Raw genomic sequence first — 21,988 nt, forward strand, 5'->3', positions numbered from 1 at the left:
GTTTCCAAGCAACAGAATGAGACAATGAATTTACTTGGATCATATTTCGTCTAACTTGCATCTTCAGTTACTACAGAGTCACAGGATAAAACAAAAGATGAATAAAATCAGCCAAGCACAACAAACGAAAGTGTAAAACCATTATGCTTAAAAACACTATACACGGAGTTAGTAATTAAAGTAACTCAATCATAAACATAACTGCCAAAGTACTGGTGTATATAGAATGCACTGTGCGGACGTTTCAACAATCTCTGTTGTCATCATCAGTGCAGGTGTTTAGACTGCCAGTTAAACCGTTTGTCAACTAAACTACGTCTGTTATCTTGCACTTGAAGAAAGTATCGAGTCGCGACCAAATAACTTGTTATCTCACATTTAACTTAGTGTTTCATCTTTGACTTAAAAAGTGACACATATTTGTTTCCGACACAGGGTATTCCCCGCATCTACCTGTCGGCAAATAGCGGTGCTCGCATTGGATTAGCGGAGGAGTTACGTCACTTGTTCCGAGTGGCTTGGCACGACCCGAACAACACGCAGAAAGGATTCAAATATATTTACCTCACTCCTCACGACTTTAAAAAGGTACATTAACGCCACCACTACAAGATTGCTCAGTGTTTCCCGACAGGGTTAGTAAACTGTTGTAAACATCGTATGTTGCTGTTACGCGCCTGTTTCGAAAATTATCCTGATGTTGCCCTTATAATATACAAAAACTGAAAGCGTTTTTTTGTAAATAAACCCTTTTTGTAATAGTTTCCTGTCCTAACTTGTATAAAGTATCAAATAATCTCTGAACACGAAATTTGTTTCAACAACTGAACCATTTTCGTCACAGTTGAGTGCGTTAAACTCGGTGGTGGCCGAGCATATCGAGGAGGGGGGAGAATCGCGATACAAAATTATCGATATTATCGGGAAAGACGAAGCTCTGGGCTCGAGGTGTCTCCGATGGAGCGGAACGATTGCCGGGGAAACGTCACTCGCCTATGACGAGGTTGGAAAAAAAATTGTGAAATAATTTTTTTTCTCAACAAGTTATAACTGATTAATGTTTTGGGATTTATACATTTGAAAAAAGGAGTTTATATAAATTTTATAAAAAAACAAGTTATAACTGATTCCAGTTTTCGAATACTGCCAGTTTTAATGTTTGCAAAATCGTGACGTTACATATGTTTTACGTCATAGGTAGTGACGATATCGCTGGTGACATGTCGGGCAGTGGGGATCGGTGCTTACTTGGTCAGGTTGGGACAGCGGGTTGTGCAGGTTGATAACTCCTACATTATATTGACCGGACATCAAGCTCTCAACAAGGTGGGTGGAATATATTAACAGATGTTTGAGTGGAACATTTAGATGAAACCAACTGTTGTAACTTGGGGCAAACGAATAAATGTTGCTCAACGACGCGTGTCAATTCAACTGTTGTTTGCATGTGTTAATGACCTCGCGTGCCAACGTTTTTCTAAATAGTAGTGGTTCGTGCCATCTGACATCACTAATAAAGAGAAAGCAGAGTGTTTTGTGAATGTAAGGCTGAATTTTAAGACAATGGCATGATAAAAACTATAAACAAGCAGTGTAACAGGTTAAATTGTTACTCCAATATAAACACGCAAATCGGTTGGTGTGCCGTGGAAAACCACCTCGCATGCCAACCTTTTCATGCGTGCCATGGGTTGCCGACCCCTGATTTAATGTAACTGGTAAAAAAACAAAGTAATGCTATAACGTAACCGTTCATTGCTCCAGGTTCTTGGACGGGAGGTGTACAACTCGAACAACCAGCTTGGTGGGATCCAGATCATGTTCAACAACGGAGTTTCGCACAGCACAGTAACATGGGATTATGAAGGGATCCTCGTTATATTGAGGTGGCTTTCATATATTCCTGCCACCAGAAACTCGCCACTTCCAATACTCCCGTCAAACCGAGATCCTGTAGATAGAGAAGTCAGGTTCAGTCCTTCCAAGGCCAGCTACGACCCCAGGCATATGTTGGCAGGGGCAACGAACGGTGAGTGGCCACAAAAAAACGAATTTAACGGTTTGCAGAACGAAGTTGGTTTGTAAACCCGCTTCTAGCTTACAGTGTCATCTAATGTGCTTCCAAATATGAACAAACGTTTTTTTGAAGCAATTTTTCTTTTATGTGTTGGATAAAAATGCTTATGTAACAAGTTGGAAATATGGTTTTAGCGTTTGAACCTTAAGACATCGCCGCACTCAGGTACAGAATTGTAAACGGACCTGAAATTGTAACCCGAAACACAACCCGACCCGATTCGTTTTTGGGAATCCCGTTTAAACCCGAACGTTTGATTGACAGTCCTATACATTGAAACCCCAGGAAAGACCAAGACAACAAACACAATAAACAATTGGTCTTGCACAAGTCGTTCCAGGGCTGTTTGGCATTAGGTCAGGTCCAGCAACTGCTAGTTACATGCCCTCAAAAAAAATACTGACACAGATTGTAAAGTCAGGCCCGAATCAAGCCCGTTGTTTTTGAAAAAACCCAAGCACGAACCCGGCCCGACTAACAACTCTGGCCAGGTAGTATAATTTTATGTAACCTGATTTTATCGAACAGAAAACGACGAATGGCTTGGAGGGTTTTTCGACCGCGATTCTTTCGACGAGATACTTCACGGTTGGGCGAACACGGTCGTGGTTGGTCGCGCACGATTAGGGGGCGTTCCTGTGGGCGTGGTCGCGGTGGAAACCCGCACAGTTGATGTGGATGTGCCTGCTGATCCCGCCGATATGGAAAGTGAAGAGAAAACTGTGCATAGAGCTGGACAGGTGATGAGCGGGCTGTGGAAGAAATTACAGTAAACATCGGTTAATTTGGAACCGTTTTGACCAAATAAATTGTCCGGATTAAGATCCGGATTTACCGATGTTGATTAGTTAAAGCCAGTGGTGGAATTCAGGCGGTTCGCACCGGTTCCATAGAACCGTCTCACGAAATTTTATGAGATCAGCGAACCGGTCAGCATTACTGGTTACTGTCAATGGACTTTTTGTATTAGAACCGGCTGAAAAATATGATTTTTGTGATAGAACCGACTAACAAAAAATTGAATCCCACCATTGGCTAAAGCCCTACCAGCTACCACATTACAAATCATTTGTACCTCGAGATTTGTACGAATTAGGCGAATTTTAATATTAAGCTTGGACTTTATAAATTGTCAAATTGATAATAATCAATAATGGAAATTGACAAAAATTATGACACAAGCACAAAACTAAGCATTGAAATTTATGAAATAACTCATATATTTATTTTTGCTTCAGGTTTGGTATCCGGATTCCGCTTACAAAACCGCCCAAGCGATCCTCGACTTCGACAGAGAGGGACTTCCCCTAATCATGTTCGCAAACTGGAGGGGATTTTCGGGCGGAATGAAAGGTGAAAAAAAAAACACTTTGTAACAATATTTTGTGTTAAACTATACTGAGGTTCGGTTTGAAAAACTTCGGATAATATTTGTTGCCTCGCTAATGGTATATTACAGTGGTTCCCAACCTTTTTCGTCCTGTTCACCCTTTTGGTCGATATTCAAATCTAATCCCCCCCCACAAATTTAGTTTGCTACAATATCGTTTACATCAACAGTTTAATGTAATTCATAGAACAGAAATTTTCTTTTTTCTTAGCTCATATGTGGCAAATAACACATAGCACAGACGACCAGTAAAAAATTAAAATTGTGACATAAATTCCCCCCTTAGTTGGGAACCACTGGTTTATATCGAGTTATGTTTTTTTATAATTCAGTTTTATTTTCCAGACATGTATGACGAAGTGTTGAAGTTCGGCTCCTACATTGTGGACGCTTTACGGAAATATCGCCAACCTGTGATTGTTTACATTCCACCGCATGCCGAGTTAAGGGGCGGGGCATGGGTGGTGGTCGACCCAACCATCAATTCAACGTGAGTTTAAATCTAATCCACTTAATCTAATGTAATCAGTGGTGGGATTCAAATTTTTTGTCAGCCGGTTCTATCACAAAAGTCATACTTTTCAACCGGTTCTGTTACAAAAAGTCCATTGACAGTCACCAGTAATGCTAACCGGTTTGCTGATCTCATAAAACTTCATGAGACGGTTCTATAGAACCGGTGCGAACCGGCTGAATCCCACCACTGGCCCACGTATATGTGCGGTATAAGGTGGAGGAAAAGGAGTAGAATTGTAAAAGCGAAATTGACCTCACACAACTTACTGGAAAAGTTTCAAGCAACATTTCGAAATCACAACTTTAAACTAAAACCACGAAAAATACACTTTAACATTTTTTACCAATGTTACAAACTGCGATAAAGGAAATATTACCAAAATATTAAAAATACCTAAATATTAATAGCCTGAAACGAAATGTCAACATTGACAGCAATGCAACCTGCATTTCTCAACGGCAAAGGCGTAAACCGCATGTGCCTGTAAAACTTAAAACAATGAATACCTGGCGCGCAAATTCCAGGTGACGCCACAATAGCTATTGTGACGATCACGCCATCTGTTGACCTGAGGTAACCTTATGACGTGGTGTGAGCAATGTTTGCCATTCCTGCTGTGTATAGGTACTTGAAACACCTGCAAAGCACCTGCCTGGCATTCTGCAATAATCCACAGGTTCATGTAATATTCCCACCACACAAGAAAATGCGTTTTGTCATGACATAATGAAAATTTAGGGTTTCTTATGTGAATTTAGTTTGTCTTCTGGAGAATAAATGTCTGTGACGTATGTTTTTGACCTTGTGACGTCACATTGTTTGTTCCATTGCCTGGCTACGGCGCTTTATTTTATTCCACTTCTATTGTTGCGCAGACACATGGAATTGTACGCCGACCAAGAGTCGCGAGGTGGCGTACTTGAGCCGGAAGCTACTGTGGAAATCAAATTCCGCCGGAAGGATTTGATTAAAACCATGAAACGCTGCGATCAGGAATACGCCGGTATTTCATCCAAACTCGGTGAGTAGAAATTAATTTCACGCATAATATACAACAGCTACAAATACGAGCTTGTGCGGGTTGCCATGGCGACAGTTTTGTAAATGAAAATCTCTTTGGAACACCATACCGGATCTGTTCATAAGTTTAATGCTGTAACTAACGGCCCAAATAGGTGTAAAAAGCGACATGCTTTATTGTTCAAACGTTTTGGCAAATGCTCATCCCATCATCAGTGATATGAAGGCAACATCAGTTACACTCGTTTTTTTACAATCTATTGTTCGCAGAAAACGAGGAACTCAGTGAAGCCGAACGAAAAACGTTGAACAATAAATTGAAAGAACGCGAAGATTATTTGGAACCGGTCTACCACCAGGTGGCGGTAGAGTTCGCAGACTTGCACGACACACCGGGTGGAATGCTGGCGAAGGGATGCATCTCGGTAAGCTGTGTGTTGTTAACTGTCGTCAGATTGTAAGCTGAAGGTTGCGGGTTCGAATCTTGCCACGTATTTCTATAATTCGCACGAAACTTGGATCAGTAAAAACATGATTTAATATTACAAACGTGTGGAAACTGTTTGCGTTGATCGTTGCAACATGTTGGATTAATTTGTATGTATGACGTTTCAAAGGTCATGCTTTTGTTATTGGTAATTAAATGCATTTCTACCCACCAAAATAAAATTGAAAATTAACATTATTTGAACAATTTTTGTTATGTTTACCTAAGAAGTGCGCCACGGGAGGAAATTTTAGCTCTGTAATGCCACTTTAAACCGACAAAATCGACACCATGGCATAAAGTTCCCGCAGAGGTTCAATAATTTTTTTTAGTCAATGCGAATCCAGTCTTACAAACTGCGGATTCATGAACTGCAACTTTATTTTCTTCTCCCAGGGAATCTTGCAGTGGAAAACGAGTCGAAGTTTCGTTTATTGGCGACTTCGACGTTTGCTTCTGCAAGATGACGTGAAGAAACGATGTATTGGGATCAACAAGGATTTGACGAACGGACAGATCGACGCCATGTTACGACGCTGGTTTGTTGAGGACCTCGGCACTGTAAAGGTGGGTTGGTATAATCCTATGAGTGATACGTCCAGGCGTAAACTGTGGTGAAATTAAATGGGACATTTGAAGCATGCGATTTTTCGTCGCAGTTAAAACATTGCAAAATAAAATGCCCTTATGAAAAAAACTACTACTTTACAAGTCAGAGGCAAAATCAGTCGTTATCGCGCGGTGTTTTCGTTGCGTTGTGACATGGTTGCGTTCAGTTCCTTTTCCTTTGTGTATGGTGCACTGTATACATTCAGTGTTATTTACCCTGATGAAGACGACCCGTGTAGGACGTCGAAACGTCGAAATATAAAGACATTTGCCTGAAGAGCTCTTTAAAGTTTATATCATGCCTGGCAGCAATAGCTTATATTGGAAACAATGACGCTTTATGCTTTAATGGAAATTTCGTTCTTAGTTGAGCTGCTTTCTAATTCCGTTTAATCTTATACACCAAGTTTTGTTGTAACATTTTTTTCAGATGTTAGATTAAAGGTCGAAGTTTTGTGATAATTTTTTAAGTTTTGTGCAGTTCTCTGTTTGGCTTGTGTGTTGTACATTTAGATATTCAAAGTTGGCAACGTTTAATTCTTGAACCTCTTATTCGTTCAGGCTCATCTGTGGGAAGACAACAAAGCTGTCGCTGATTGGCTTTCACTCCAACTTAATTCATCCAAAAACAAAACCGGATCGTCAATTCTAGAGGAGAACATAAAGATCTTACAACGAGACTCGATTTCGCAGCAGGTAACTTTCAAAGTTTGCAAAATATCTAAAGTTAGCGATGACCACCATCAAGGTTAACAATGTGTTTTCGTGTTCCATTTTATTTTGAGAATAAATTCTAAAGTTTTTCCACCAACGACACCCGTATGACTGTAACCTCCGAAGTGTGTAACAAACTTAACCTGGACTTTGTAACAAACACAAAATATTCCAACTAACACATTTAAATATCAGAATCTCACTCAGACTGTCGATAACCAACTGGAATATTTTCAGATCCGCCATTTATCGCAAACCAGCCCCGACATCGCTCTCCACTCGATGGTCCAACTCGCTCAGAGCCTCAGCCCGGAACAGCGAAAGGAAGCCGTGAAAATTCTAGAATCGCTAGAAACATAATAAGTTCAAACTTTCAAACATTTGTTGCACTTTTAGTTTGTTCCCGTCGATTTCGAACTTCTCAATCGAATTTATTTGTGTATTGTTTCTATGCACTGCGCTCTTTGTATTGGAAGTCCATCTAATTCATGCCCACCGCTCGCTTTTATGCAATTTTCGCAACTGTAGCCCCGGTACGTACGTTCCACAGTCCCTATATACGTCCGCTCTAGCCTATAAGCAGCCATAGCCGTGCCCCTGAAAACGGCGTTGGCGACCCCACTGTGACGCCAAACACTGAAAACTGGAACTCGCATTTTTGTTAAATCCGCTATAATGTATTGAATGATATAAGTTTTAGCGAATGACCGCCCCCTAGTGACGCTGAAACATCTGATTGCCGCAAAAACTCTGTGTTGTGAAGTTTGTAGCAATTTTGTGTGGAAGAATCGAGCGCCTTACCAACATTCCCGTCGGCACTGAAGCGCAAGCCTTGATTTTGTGTGAAAACGCCGCCTTGATTGTTTCTGCTGCTTGTGGAAATGTATGATGCCTACCTTGTGTTGATGTAATCGCTTGATCTATATTGCCTGTGGCAAACTAAATCCTGGAATGCGAAACCGAGTTTGTTACCTAACGAGCACAGAATAGCAAAACCACAGCAAGTTTAGTTGAGTTTGTGTTTCTACAGAGACAAGTAATGTTAAGCCTATTCTAACATCCAGCGTTTAAAGAAATTAATTATCATGTCGAGACAGATTGTGTTTCAGTTTATCTTTGGTACAAAAACAGAGAATCACAGAGAAAATAGTTCACCAATAAGCCTGTGTAGCTCAGTTTTTCGAGGGCAAGTGCCGAAAAGACTCCTGTCGAGGGTTCGAATCCCACCGCTGGCTAGATGTTTGTAGCCTATGCCTTGCCCATATGGTGGTGAATGCTTGGGAGACCAGCTGATTCGGTATAACGTCTTCAATGGGCCTGGCGTGTTATACTTTATTATGAGTATGCCGTAATCTCTGGTCTGCATCGCCGCTTCAGGGCTGATCCCAGTATGAATGGATTTATCTTAGCTGGTAAAAAAATAGTTTTAATCCGGATGTCACAATTTCCAGCTGCGAAAAAGACTCGCGTAATTTTAAATTTTCAAGATGCTAAAATTGAAAAAAAAACTATCACTAGGAGCGCTGTCACAGTTTGAAATGATTACGCAGCATATTCTGCAAAAATATGACTTGACAAACAGTTTTCCACATGGATGCAGATTGTTATTGTTTGTTTTTTAGATGTAAGCCGTGGTGGGATTTAGCCGGTTCGAACCGGTTCTACATAACCGTCTCACGAAAGTTTATGAGATCAGCGAACCGGTTAGCATTACTGGTTACTGTCAATGGACTTTTTGTAACAGAACCGGCTAAAAAATATGACTTTTTTGTGATAGAACGGGATGACAAAAAATTTGAATCCCACCACTGAATATAAGGTCAGTTAAAGAACAAAAATGTGTTTACCTTTTGCCCTTGAATGTTGAGTACTGTTTACTTTTGTGTTTTATTTTCCAGGCAAATAAATAGTTGAATGTTTTAAACTTAAACCCGCTTTGGGTCAAAAGCAGACACAGATAACCATGAGTGTGAATATTCAAATGGAGTTCGCTGTGGAAATGTCGTGCGAAGCTTGTTCCGATTCAATTACGAAGGTACTGAAGGAAAAGTCTGTAAAGGTTTTGGATATTGACTTGGATAAACAAATGGTTTTGGTCGAAACAAACAAACCTTTCCAAAATATTCAAGAAACCATCGAAAGCACTGGAAAGCGAGCAGCTTTGATGGGATTAGGTTCAAGTGTTGGAGGAAAACACCTCGGTGCAGCAGTTGCTGAAATTAGTGGAACAAAAGTGAGAGGAGTTGTCAGAATGCTTCAACTCGACGAACAAAATTGTCTTTTTGAAGGGACTTTGGATGGTTTGTCCCCCGGAGAACATGGTTTAAATATCCATGAGTTTGGAGATCTTTCGAATGGGTGTGTTAACTGTGGTGAGCATTACAACCCTCATGGAAGGCAACATGGTGGAAGAAACAAGTCTGAAAGACATGTCGGTGACCTCGGTAACATTTCAGCTGAGAAAAATGGGAGGTCTGTGTTTCGGTTTGTGGATGACCAGGTTAAGGTGTGGGATATAATTGGAAGGTCAATGGTTGTTCATGAGAAGGCAGATGACCTTGGGCAAGGTCAATATGATTCATCTAAACAGCATGGCAATTCTGGTCAAGGCCTTGCATGTGGCATTGTTGCACGATCTGCTGGGCTTATGCAAAATGTTAAGAGGGTTTGTGCGTGTGACGGAATAGTTTTGTGGGACGAAAGAAATGTCCCGGCTGCTGGAGTAGAAAGATCGCAGTTCATGCAAAAGTTGTAGCTTTGAACATATCCTCAATAATTTACGGGTGGCACTAAATACCGCATGTGACCGCATGTGATTCCTCTTAAAATACACCATGTTATGTGAAATGTAAGAATTCCAGCCCCATTAGGGGTAAAATAGACCAGATTCTAGATTGATTTTAATTTCAAACCTTCACCCAACCCTAATAGCTCTAACCGTCAGCGCTTTCAAAAGTCCGCAAAATTATTTTTTGGTAAAAGCATATTTAAGTCCTTCACAGATTCCTGCCGTGTGATAACATGCGGTCACATGCGGTATACCATGCGGTCACATGCGGTCACATGCGGTCACATGCGGCCACATGCGGCCACATGCGGTATTTAGTACCACCGATAATTTACTATGCAAATGATAAACTGTACGTCTTACAAAACTTTCTTTGAATCACCAGAAATGTAATTCAAACACCCAACAAATCTACATATTGACTGGTGGGTGGATTATTTTACTTTAAATCAAAACTGGCAATTTAAAACATTTTTGTGTTGTTTCTTCTTGTAATCCTGTGTATATTTCTATCAATGTATATTACCGTAACCAAATTAAACTCAATTTTTACAAAACTTGGATCAACAAAATGTATTTTAAATCCAGCAGCACCCAAGCAAGATTATATCAGCACCCAAGATACTTCTGCTTCAAATCTGGCCTTTTTGTATATTTTTTTCTTGCAATCTTGCATATATGTTTCTATCGTTGTAGTGTATATTACCATACATTTTAGCAATACTGTGTTGAACCACCATGACTAACCTGTGTCCTAATTAAAAGGAATTCCATAACAATTGTGAAATAGTGTAATTTATGCTGGCAGAGGAATGGTCACAAAGTTTACTGTCATTAACACAGCACCAGAAAAGAAAAAATGAAAATTGTGGAATAACAACATGAAGATAATTACAATTGAAACATGGATAAAAGAGAGCACAATAGTTGCTACATTTACCCACAAAGAAATGTACGAGGCAAATTGGCAGCACAATAAACACCAACTATTCAAATTTGTTACAATCTTGCATTCTAGTTCAGATGCTGAGCACGATTTAATTTGATGAGTTTTATAACATAGAAAATGAGCAACTGACATAGATTGAGAATTGGTTAAATAAACAGGATTTAAAGCAAGCACAATGTCTTGTTTCTCATTTCAAGTTGTTCATGTAAATAAATTCCATTTGAAGTTTGTCAAAAACTCTCGTTACCACATAATCAATCTGCTTAAAAGGCAACTGTTAGTAGCATAGAATACATACAACACAGATGAATCACCACCAAACAGACCAAAAATCAAGGTAGGCTTCATTTAAAACTTCCTGCAAAAGTTTCATTGCAACAGAGTCAACTGAACTATCAGGAATGTCACGTGCTGTGGTGACTGGCCTCACCATGTTGATGCTAACCCTCTTCATGGCCATGTTAACATGCACCGTCACCATAACGTGAAAATTATCAGAGTTCAAAATACACACAGTGTTCACGTTACTGTCTCCAGACACAAAAGATGCAGAGGACTTTGGAAATGCCTTTAGAAGTCTTTTGTGGAGTTTGATTCCATACTTAACACTTCCCTTACGTGAATTTAAAAGTTTTACAACTTTTGGATCAATTTTGGAAGCAGAAACAATCCACATAAGGTTTTGCAGTTTGTCAAATTCTTCCCATGATAAGGAATTGCTGTAGTTCTTCTCCTTGCAAGATTGCACGAGTCTGTTCCAGAGCTGATGACGATAGCACTCGGTTCCTGCACTGGCACATAACTCAGCAAGACACTTTTCGGTTCGCTGCTGCTCACATTTCACAAAACATGAAGCCTGGTGGCTTTCCGCTTTGTCAGTGCTGTTAAACACCACTGAACTTAAATCAAGTTTTTCCCGGTGAAATGTCGCCAAACTTTGGGCTATTCCTGTCACTTCAGAAAACCTACGTCCATGTTTCTTCCTATCCAGAGACGAACTTGAATTTCGTGGAGTATTTGCCATAGTGGGCTGTATGGCTTTTTCTGTAAAGAGGATGTAGTAATCCATAACAAGGGCTCTGGTATTGCTTGAAGCAGATGAAGTGAAAACAACACAGATATTCTTATTTCTGTGATCAACCTCTGAACAATTGCTTGCGTGCTGGTCACAAAGTGAGGCGGTGGAGCAAAGCATAGCCCTCGGTGTAGTGAGGGATTTGCAGTTTGAATAAAACACTTTCAAGTCCATGTCTTCAGAGTGGTTTGTGATGAAACTAAACATGTCCTTGTGTGAAACATTGGGGCAGGGAACTGTCACATTTCCACACAGTATATGGTGCGAGAGCGGATGAACTAAAGGCTCGTAACAATCTGCTAATGCTTGTAGTATATCAGTCTGAGAGCATCCTGTATAAAGAGATGATACTTTGTCATTTATCAACAACTGCACTTCTGCTAACTGAAGATCCAAACTGATGGCATGAACATTCAAGCACTCTTTAAACTTCTCACAAGAATTGAGGAAGTTGACGTGCAACTTCACGTTATCAGGTCGACTGCCATCATACGACATGTGCGGCATATCAACTCCATACAACTTAACATCGAAAAGGTCGTCGTGGAACAAGAAAGTTATTACCACAATACCACCAGGCATGGCACGATACAAATACTGGGTTGGTGGTATGCTTAACTTCGCTGCTCTCGATATGTCAGTTTGTAAATGCACAAAGCCCTTCCAGTGGTTAAAATAGCACTGGTAAAATGTGTTCATCAGCTGTTCCTCATTAAAATCAGGAGTATCATGCTCTTCTTCCTTCTCTGTTGTGATCTTACTCAGCGAGTCCCCAGATTTTCGTCTGTAGCTGTCGAGAAACGAACTCCGTCTTGTCAACTTTTCCGGCTTCGATCCTGAAATGGTTCGAGCTTTGCGTTTGTGACCAGAATAAATAGCAAGAAACCTCTTCTGTGCTTTACAACTCAACAGAATTGGGGCACATTGTGCAAATAGAAGCCTTGCATGCGACATGAGAATCGAAAGTGTTGGGCCTGAAACTATTGATACATTTGCTGCAGTTTTGCGAAACTTGGCAAAAAGATTTTTCAAATGCATCTTTTCCTCACTTCGCTTATATTTTAACCGGGCAATGTTATAACACTGTTGACCATACAGTGATGCTTTATCCTTGGAGCTGGTTTCACGTTCGTTTATTGGACAAACTGGTTGGCAATCGAGGTAGTGGTCATCAAAGAAGCGATCAGCGAAAGTTGGCTTTTGTTTCTTTTCAGGGACAGGAAGAGAAGAATATCGAGATAAAACGTCAACTGTAAACCCAGAAACCTCAGCACTTTGGTTCTTGTAGTTGAAAAGTCCGAGCTTTTGAAAAGTAATCCCTTGCATCATAGTATGTCTGGCATTGTGAAACGCAGCACACTGTTTCAGAGTTTTGTGAATGGAAGCAGTTTTGTCGCCAGCGATGTTGTACAAATACACTGTGACTGTGGTGGGAGATTTGGACAGCGTGTAAACAAAATGATGTCGGGGAATAAATGAAGATGAAGCAATAAGAGAATGTTGAGGACATGGGCTCTTTTCAGGTTTGTCGCTTATATCATGAGAGGGAAATCTCTGGATACTGCTTAAGTTTGGACGATTTTGTTCACTTTGGCGACCGACAGTTCTTTTCCACATATTTTCAGAACAAATTATCATTTCCAAGTGTTTTCCAGGAACTTCTTGCTCGAAACCTAGTCCGGTGTGATGAGTCCATACTAATGAGCTGGCTGGTTTCGAAAACAGGAAAATTTCTGGGTGGGTAATCTGGCTACGGAAAATTTTTAGCAGATTTTGTGTGCAGTGCAGCTTACACGACCTGCTGTGTAAGTTTAATGTTAGTTCAGACACAGAAATACATGCATTGGACTTCATGTAGTGAAGCCAATCAGGCAGTATAGTGTGGTAAGCTTCTGACAAATGACCCTGTTGTTTGGGAGGCACAGTTTTGCTGGGTTGCTGGTCAACAGTTTTAGTGGTTGATCTCGATTGCAACACACTTAGTATTTTACCTGTGCTGCTTTCTGTACAATCTGGGTCAGAATAATTCAACACAGCTGCAGATTTTTTTGTTGGAGTGGGCTCAAACAGTGGAATTTGTGATAGATTTTCCATAACAAGATCACACAGTGCACTCTGTATAGCTGAAAGAAGTTTCTGTGTGAGACCGTCCAGTTTTATGCTTCCCCTTGTCCAAACATAAAACTTGACAACAGATGTTTCTGTGTCTGAAATATTTTCCACGTCCTCAATGACTTCACATTTTGACTTTAGATTTTCTGTTTTCATTTCGACCTTGGACTTGAACAAGTTGACCCTGGATTGTGAACATTCCATGTCCAGAAATATGCAGGCAATTCCTTGGCCCATTCGGCCCTTTTCAGTGGATCCATTGTAAAGGTAAATGCTGCCTGGTGCTTTGTTACCACTAATGTCGTTTAAAATACTTGACCCACTATGTCCTTGCAGCTGGTAGGATAAGAAGAATCCTGCAGTGTTGTTAGGATCAGTGTATCTGGGCATGATCACAAATTGAAGTAGGTTTTGATCCAAGTAATACAAAAAGCTAGCGTTGGTCAGTTCATTGACAAGTGAGCCACAAACACCAAACAATAAAATGTTGTCTGGCTGTTTTGGTGTCGGTTGTGAAGACTGACAATCAAGTCGTGGTTGGATCAAAGACACATCAGCAGGAGAAAGTTTAAACATCTTGTTTCTGGTCAACATCAAGGTGATATATTCCAAAACTGCTTCGTCCATTTTTCTTTCAATGCTCTCCTTGACCTTAGTGAGTTCCTCCAGGTGTTGTGAAGTAAGCTCATGCACCCCATACCACTGAATGCAAAGTTTTGGGTCATTATCTGCCACTGACACCAGGCTTTCTTTTGATTCCCTCACCGACACAGGTGTTGTGTCTAAACCTGCACTAGAGGTCACCAGAGAGGAGCGCCGACTGCTTGGTTCACTCTTCCGAACCTCCATCTCCATTCTGCAGTAAAATATCGTGTTGTCCTCCATCTGGAAAACAAACATGTTTTTCTGGTTGACCACAGCGAAGTTTTTCAGAAAAGATCGGATAGTTGTCATGGCGGATGGTGCCTTTGATGTTAAGGAAGATCCAGACACTGTTCCTGTGATGCGATGATGCAGGAAGATGAATTGCTGCAGCACGCAACGGCATTCAAAGTATCCTGGTCGAAAATTCATGTTTGCAGCTAAATATTCACCGTGATCAGTAACCTCTTCTGAAGTGCCATATTCGTCAATGGTGGTTGTTTGATAAACAGAAGAGTATTCGTCCCTCTTCCAGATGTCTTCAGCTGGCTCTTCCACTAAAAGTTGGTGGCACAAGTGACTTTCATGGAGTTTTTTCAACAGTAGGATCTGGTTTACTGCTCGACACGCCGAGTGCAAGTTGGCTTTGATTATCTGCATCACATTGTTCTGTTCCATCTTTAGAGATTTCAACACTCTTGCACTGCCACGGCGATGGAAGTAAATATTTGCACAGTCATCCTTGATTTGCACGATGAGCCAGAAGTTGGGCAGTTGACTGTTGGCTTCCTGGATCATCTGCTGATAATATTCCTCATCCTCTGTGTCACTGACCTCGCCCTCATAACCTGATGCAATCAAACTGTTCTGACTATATTGCCTAGGTGAAGAGTCAGACACAGGACTGAAAATTGGATCTCTCGAAGAAGTTGTTGGGCCTGGAAACGAAGCGTTGTCGATCCCAAGTTTGTTTGTGCCGGATAAAAAGTTGAAGTAGATGTTGTCATTATTATTGGCTGGTGTCCCAGGCATAGACATTGCGTTGCTTTTGCCAATGAATAATGGAGAGTGGTGTTCCTTTCCTCCACTTAAGGAAGCATGCAGGGGTTGGTGAAAGTTTGAGGTGGAACTGTTTATTTGGAGCGGCGTCGGTTTGTTTTGCCCCAACCTGTTTGGCTTCCCATATTTCCAACTTGACTCAACATGGACATTAGTAACAGATGATGATCGCCTTGCAGGAAGAATACAGTTCGAGAGTTCGACGGATGAAGCAGCTTTGTGGATCTTATTCTCGGCTGGAGGAAGTTGGTCTTGTTGGTAAAGTGAAACACAACTCTGACGACCATGTTTCATTTGAGAGTTGCTGTCTGCTTTGCTGGAAGATGCTGAACACTGGCTGACAATCGGGGTTGACCACATTTGGTTGGATGCTGTCGGCTGAGGTGTAACTGTCCCAGTGTCTGGCTCAACCAACTTAAAGTCAATCGGTTCTGTGCTAAATCTGATGGGTAGAAATGATGTATTTTCCCTTTCAATGCTGAGATAGTAGTATTGATCCTCTTTCTTCAACTTGTACTTTTCAAAGCGGAACCTCTCAAATTCAATCGAAAACAAAGCCTTGCTGCTATCAAGACCAAGTATGAACTGCAATGGGACCGTTTCCATGATGCAATTGCTGGATTTCTTCTTTTCAATATGATGTGTAGCCTTTTCCAGTGTGAGAGTGTTTATCGGCTCACATGTCCTCAGTGAAGACATGATCTCATCTTCCAAGAGCCAGGAAATGCTCTTCTTTACTCCAGCAACACAAGGCAGACATTCCGGGGGAAAATCAGAAATGCTAATGTCGTGTTCAGAGTAGGATAAGCGATGTGCAACATCCAACTTCGTTGCACCGTTGCTATCACTGTGGGTGGGGAGAAATAACCAAATCAAATCCAGCGTGATTTTCAGGTCTGACAGATTAACATTTTCACATGGGTTTTCAAATGAATCTAAAACAGTTCCGAGGTTTGTGGGAAGCGCTATTACTGGCAAAGTGCCATGATTTCCACTGCTCTTGTCTCTAACGGTGCAGGTCATACACATAAACAATGGAGCACTGTATGTTCCTGAGGCAGAAGAAATCGATGCATTGTCATCAGCGTGAATCGAGCCTGGGTGGTCATAGACGGCATCAGATACATCTGACACACCGTGTTTGTGTGTAAACTGCACCGCATCATTTTCACTGTCGTACTGACTAATTGAGGTATGGGTAGCAGATGTGAATGCCTGGCCAGAGTTGTTCACTGCATAGTAAACATCTGGCAACGTTGGAATAGCCCTGCAGTATTTCTTCAGGACATTGTTGAAATATTTTTCCAGTTGCTCATTTGATCCTGACAAATGCCTTGAGTGAGATTTTCCCAGAACAGAAAGAGGAATGCTTGGTAAGTTTTTCCACCCACTTTGCATTGTGCCTGACATATTCTTTTTTAGGTCCACTTGTTTCACTGGCAGTGTATGAGTGATTTGTCGCTCACGCTGATGAGATTGAGCCTTCTTCTTTCTACTCTCAAAAGCCTCATCATCCGAGCTTGTACTTTCAGACAAATGCCGCTCACACTCTGAAATTCTGTGCCGCTGTCTGACTGATGTGAAAGCACTTTCCTTTTGGTGTGGTATTGTTATGTAATTGTCAACATTTTGTCCATCTTGGCTGCTTTCAACAGAATTTACTGAGTCAGAAGGATGTAGGTTAACAGGAGAAGACTCCCTGATCAATGGAACCGATTCAGGGGGAGGTTGTGGTTCTTTCTTCGGCAAAACTGCGTCTTTGCAAATATCTTCAATGTCATCCAGCTCTGTGTCACCAATCTGTTGTTTGAAACCTGACAGTGATGATGGCGTCAGGTGCTGACTCTTGAACTCTGCAACCTGTGGTGAATTGAGAAGCATAAAATCTGTGATGTCAATTTCCTCCACAAACTCTTGGCAAATTGAGTCAGTTGCAATTTGTAGATCTTCGGTGCTCACAATCTGTTCACTGTCGGTTTGAACTCCCTCGAAAACTCCCGATACAAAGCTTTGTCGGTAACCATCAACAATTTGCATGCAGATGTTGTTTACTTGGTCATTTTCTCGGGACACAAGTGGAAACACTTCATCAGAGGCATCGATGCTATGTGAGGCCTGGAAACTCCTTCCCATTTCACTGAAGTCTTTAGGTGACAAGGTTTGGTAAACAACACCATTTTCACCATTATCGAGTGTGTAGAAGCGGTGATCCTGCACCGATTCTTGCCACTTGATCTTCCTCTGCGTGTGTACGCTCTGCAAAGCTGAACTGACGAGCATTCCCATCGAGCAGTTGTAGACATAAACTGTAAACGTGCGTTGTTGCAGCGACTTTTCTGCCGCTTTATCCTCCAGTCTGTATGTTTCGGTCATTGAAGCTTGTCGCTTGATCGATATTCGACGAGCAATTCTATGTGAATTTCCACCATCAATATGTTTTTCATCTGTGCCTGCTGGACTCCCTGGGATGGTAAATGATGGTGTAAGAAGGTTTTCGTGGTCTGTTATAGTTACAGCACTTGAGCTGTTGCTTCGTTCCTGGGGTTTGGAATCAACACACACACCAAAAATATTTCGGAAGTCAGCATATGATGCAGGCAGGAGAATAATTAGAACTTGGCCACTATCTCCAACCTTTAGATAGCAACACCATCGTCTTGAGAGCTCACTTTTGTTGGCTTCAACATTTTCTGCATTGCCCGAGTTTTCAGTTGCCAGGATGTGTTTGTTGATTCCAAATTGATCTGATGATGATAAGTTGACCTCACAATCACAGATTCTTTCAATGGAATGGTGCAGATGTGAAAACAACACTTCATTTGGTCCCTGCTCATCTTTTAACGTTTGCTGAAGTGTCATGAAGTGCAGCTTTGTCCTTGGACTTTGGTCCAGCAGTCCGATAAAATTAAACATGCATGGAAAAACTGTGATGTTGCTGTCAAGTTCAAATCCTTGCACCTGATCAAACAACTGCTCTTCGAGTTTGGAAACTGAACCTTTATCGCTGAGGTCATCAGATATTAGTGTGTCATTGCTGAATGAAACATCTTGTGCGGATTCCTTCATACTTGTGTAGTTATCTGCCAGTTGTGGAAAGGTGGTTGCCATGTTATCATTTTTACACATTAGTTGCAAGTGCTCCAGTGTAATAACTGTGCTGATCCATGATGTGTCCTTCTGTGCTATTGCTGGTGAAATCTGGTAGCAGTCCAAACCTTCGTAGTAAGGAATCCCAGGTGTTAGGTCGGCATGCATGAGTTTCATGCTACTAGAGCTTCCTGTGCTGCTTGAGCTGAAACGAGATGAAAATTGAGGTTGAGTGATCATGCCATGCTGTGGTTCGATCCAAATCTCCATGGCAAGAAGAATTTCTTTTGGTTTAGTTGAAATCTCATCTTCATCCTCATCCGACTCATTTGTGCTCACGGAAGTGTCTGTTGCCCTGATCTTGGGTGGAAACAACACACACTGAACAAGACAGTTGCGCAAACTTTCCTGTTTGTTGTCGTCCGATATGTTGAACATTGAGGCAAGTGGAAACTCGCGTGCAAGTGTGAGGACACCGCTTGTGGAGTTTGCAATGTTGTAGCCTTCAGCCATTCGAAGTTTCATGAGCAGATTGGGTAGACTCTCTGCTATTTCCATGGCGACGGGAGTGTCAGTGTTACTGGTGACAGACCACACATAACGCTTTCGAGCCAAATAGCATTGCAACTCATGCAACTTCTTTGTGTTGTCACTGATTGGCTGATGATTCTGAACCAGATGATTGGTACTCTGGGAAATGTGAAGATAATCTCTTGGCAGTTGGTTGTATTGAACCAGCAGTTTATCCAAGGGCTTGCTCATAAGAACCACACTGGTGCGCTTGTCCGATAAGTGTTTAGTCCGAATGCCAGGTGAGATTCTAGAACTCGAATGACGAACTCTTTTCACGCTTGCCGTTCCTCCAGTAGCTAATGCTGAAACCCGTTCACGTAACTCGTCAACCTGTTGTTTGCGAACTTCTCCAGGGACACCGAGAAAGAAGGCAACTTTCAATATCACAGCAGGTGACTTGTTCCACACTCGCACTATAAAGAAATACATCGGCTTTTCAGTGCTGCTGCCTTCAAATATCAGCTTGACATAAGTGTGGCCTTCCAGAAGCACAAAAGAACACCATTCTCTCAGCAGAGTCAGCAACTGGGCAAATGCCACCTGGCACTGAACTGTATGATATCGACCGTCACTGGATGAAGAGTGCAAGTGTTTGGGTAAAGGGTTGTCGTGTTTCAGAATCACCTGGATATAGTGGACATGCAGCCATTTCTGCCAAATGGAAACATCCAAGGACAGAACAGGTTTCCAATAAGATGAAAACAAACTCGGAGTTGTTTCTGCTTGTGCAGACAGGACAAACTCACTCGAATTTGGAGGTAGATAGAATAAACTTTGTGCTTGGGACAAAACATCCGATACAAAGTAGTACACAGGATCGCTGTTAAAATTTGCAAGGTTTTGAAGCATGTGGTCTGCTTGCTGTAGATTGCGAATAAATATGACAAATCTCTGTGTGACCTGTTTTCGGGACCGAGTCCACCGTTCAACTAGTTTTCCTCTACTGATATCAAACAGGAACTCATAAGTACCAGCAATGTGTACTTCAACTTTGCATGATTTCTTGCTTAAGGGCCACGGTGCTGAAACCCTGTACTCCACAGTGGTGTGATTCTTCCACCAACATAGCTCCAAGCGAACTTCGATCATATTTTTCGGAAATAAAACCTGTTTGATGCTGTAACCCTCTCGAAGTCGAGAACCAACGACGGTGGGCAACGACACACGCAGAGATTTTTCACCATGCTTTCGACTCATCAGCGCTGGGACATCTCTTTGTTCAGGGGACAAATTGCGGAGCTCAAACACAGAGCATGTGCTTCGATGGGAACTTCGCCAAGCTGTGTGGTCTTGCACTGTAACATAGTTGTCATTTTCATCAGCTTGAAATGTCCACAGCATTAGAGATTCCTGATACATGTTGAGACAGTGCGACTGATTACTGGGTGCTTGAAATGTGTTGATATATTTTCCCTTTGTTGATTGAGCGACAAACTGCATCAGTTCGGTATGAGACACACAGCCAAAGTTGCACAAAGGAAAACTTGAGGGGTTAACATGGACAAATGAACATGCAGTGGTCAAAGTTTGGCATTTACCTAATATGTTGTCCAGCAATACAGGAATAGGTTCTCCAATTACACCGTCAGTAAAAACAATAATGCCAGAACTTGTGTTTGGAGGAAGAAGCTGCAAGGCAAGTAAAGCTGTGTCTAGTATTGTGATGAGAGTATTGTCGTATTGCTGTGGTCTTGCCATGCCAGCACTGGTCATCCCCTCTGCAGAGTATTTTATGGAGTAAATAACTTTCTTTGCTAACGACATGATGTGTTGAACTGATGACTCACTCAACCGACAACCCTGTATAATGACCTTCTGATGCCCTTCAACACTTGTGGTTCCCCTCCACTGAACAAATAATGTAATGAAAATTGAGGGCTGCTGTGGACAAGAGGTTCCTGGCACGATGAATGGCTGGATGAGTGACATCAAGCACTCTTCCAGATTGAGAAGTATCGTCTCAACCATCACACATTGCTGGAAAGTGTCAACTCGTAAAACTGATGCGGACAGATCCAATGCAAAAACAAACTTGTATCCACCAGATATAAATGCTAATCTGGTGTCTGTGGTCATCATACACGGTTGATCACTTGATGTCATGTCGCTATCAATGATTGAGAGAACCTGCAGTCCTGTAGTCTCAATTGTGCTGTCGTTATCATTTGGAACGGAAACCTGTGAGTTGAGGTGATCCAAATACCACATTAACCGAATATTTCTTGAAACTCGGAATTCCTTGTTGAGCTGGATATAAACTTTTCGGGCATAGTTTGCAGTTGGTGTTGCATCAGTTTTGGGTGACTGCAAATACAAGGTTTCGATGAATAATGAATTATTTTTGAACACAAATGACATAAATGCAAATAACAACTAACCAGAGATGATTGATGAGAAATATTTATGGTTGTGTTTTGTAAATCAGCACTTTTTCTCTTTCCTTCCATATTTCCTTCTGTCGCTTTGAAAGGTAATACAAATATATTTAGCTAAAGCAAAACTGATTTGAACACAACTGACAAAAATGCTTACCTGCTGTTTTAACTGATTTTGTGTAGTTTTATCATCAGTTGATGCAGAAATTAAACAATTGAAGCAACACAGACCCATATACAAGGTCTAAAAAGAGAATAATTTTTCTAAAGGAAAAAAAAGTTTTGTGTTTAACAGGGAATTGGTAACAAGCTTGCAAAAATGCAAACTGATCATTTTTACCAATGAAAGCAAAACATTAAAGGCATGGCCTGTGAATACTCAAAAGCGATTTACTTTCCTAATATTGCTACACTGCCTGTTCAGTAAAATTACGAGATAGTATTTTTGCAAACTCAAGAAAACACAAAAACTCGTGCCTGGTGGCCAGTGAACCGGAACGCCTCATGTAAACAT

The 21,988-nt window shown here is 41.3% G+C and overlaps 3 protein-coding genes across 4 annotated transcripts in view; 2 read left to right on the forward strand and 1 right to left on the reverse strand.

Moving 5' to 3' along the window:
- LOC145213366 (acetyl-CoA carboxylase-like) overlaps positions 1–7,773 on the forward strand; it is a 34,683-nt gene extending 26,910 nt beyond the window's left edge. For both annotated transcript variants that reach the window (XM_080081619.1, XM_080081615.1), the window contains exons 34-45: positions 436–588; positions 845–1,003; positions 1,198–1,326; positions 1,765–2,029; positions 2,606–2,817; positions 3,316–3,430; positions 3,813–3,957; positions 4,860–5,005; positions 5,275–5,429; positions 5,888–6,058; positions 6,662–6,796; positions 7,052–7,773. In XM_080081619.1, coding sequence (XP_079937745.1) covers positions 436–588; positions 845–1,003; positions 1,198–1,326; positions 1,765–2,029; positions 2,606–2,817; positions 3,316–3,430; positions 3,813–3,957; positions 4,860–5,005; positions 5,275–5,429; positions 5,888–6,058; positions 6,662–6,796; positions 7,052–7,174 — 1,908 coding nt within the window. In that variant the 3' untranslated portion in view covers positions 7,175–7,773. The remainder of the gene's footprint in view (positions 1–435; positions 589–844; positions 1,004–1,197; positions 1,327–1,764; positions 2,030–2,605; positions 2,818–3,315; positions 3,431–3,812; positions 3,958–4,859; positions 5,006–5,274; positions 5,430–5,887; positions 6,059–6,661; positions 6,797–7,051) is intronic.
- A 684-nt stretch (positions 7,774–8,457) lies between these two features.
- LOC145213420 (copper chaperone for superoxide dismutase-like) lies at positions 8,458–10,381 on the forward strand. Its single transcript, XM_080081686.1, has 2 exons — positions 8,458–8,633; positions 8,713–10,381. Exon 2 carries the CDS (start codon positions 8,778–8,780, stop codon positions 9,567–9,569), a length of 792 nt encoding a protein of 263 aa, XP_079937812.1. The 5' UTR covers positions 8,458–8,633; positions 8,713–8,777; the 3' UTR covers positions 9,570–10,381.
- On the reverse strand, positions 10,380–21,739 carry LOC145213360 (KICSTOR complex protein SZT2-like). The gene is made up of 3 exons (XM_080081606.1): positions 21,632–21,739; positions 21,478–21,560; positions 10,380–21,403 (listed from the first exon to the last, which is right to left on the reverse strand). The coding sequence occupies exons 2-3, from the start codon at positions 21,544–21,546 to the stop codon at positions 10,862–10,864; spliced, it is 10,611 nt and encodes a 3,536-aa protein (XP_079937732.1). The 5' UTR covers positions 21,547–21,560; positions 21,632–21,739; the 3' UTR covers positions 10,380–10,861.
- Between the last annotated feature and the right edge of the window lie 249 nt (positions 21,740–21,988).

Source organism: Phallusia mammillata, chromosome 1, assembly GCF_965637545.1.
Source record: "Phallusia mammillata chromosome 1, kaPhaMamm4.hap1.1, whole genome shotgun sequence".
In the NCBI taxonomy this organism is placed as follows: Eukaryota; Metazoa; Chordata; class Ascidiacea; order Phlebobranchia; family Ascidiidae; genus Phallusia; species Phallusia mammillata.

Excerpts from the sequence above, each read along its gene's own strand:
- LOC145213420 (XM_080081686.1), top strand. The coding sequence starts at position 8,778 with ATGAGTGTGAATATTCAAATGGAGTTCGCTGTGGAAATGTCGTGCGAA.
- LOC145213360 (XM_080081606.1), bottom strand. The coding sequence starts at position 21,546 with ATGGAAGGAAAGAGAAAAAGTGCTGATTTACAAAACACAACCATAAAT. Across the intron at positions 21,404-21,477 it reads TTTCTCATCAATCATCTCTG|TCACCCAAAACTGATGCAAC; the intron begins GTTAGTTGTTAT and ends TTGTATTTGCAG.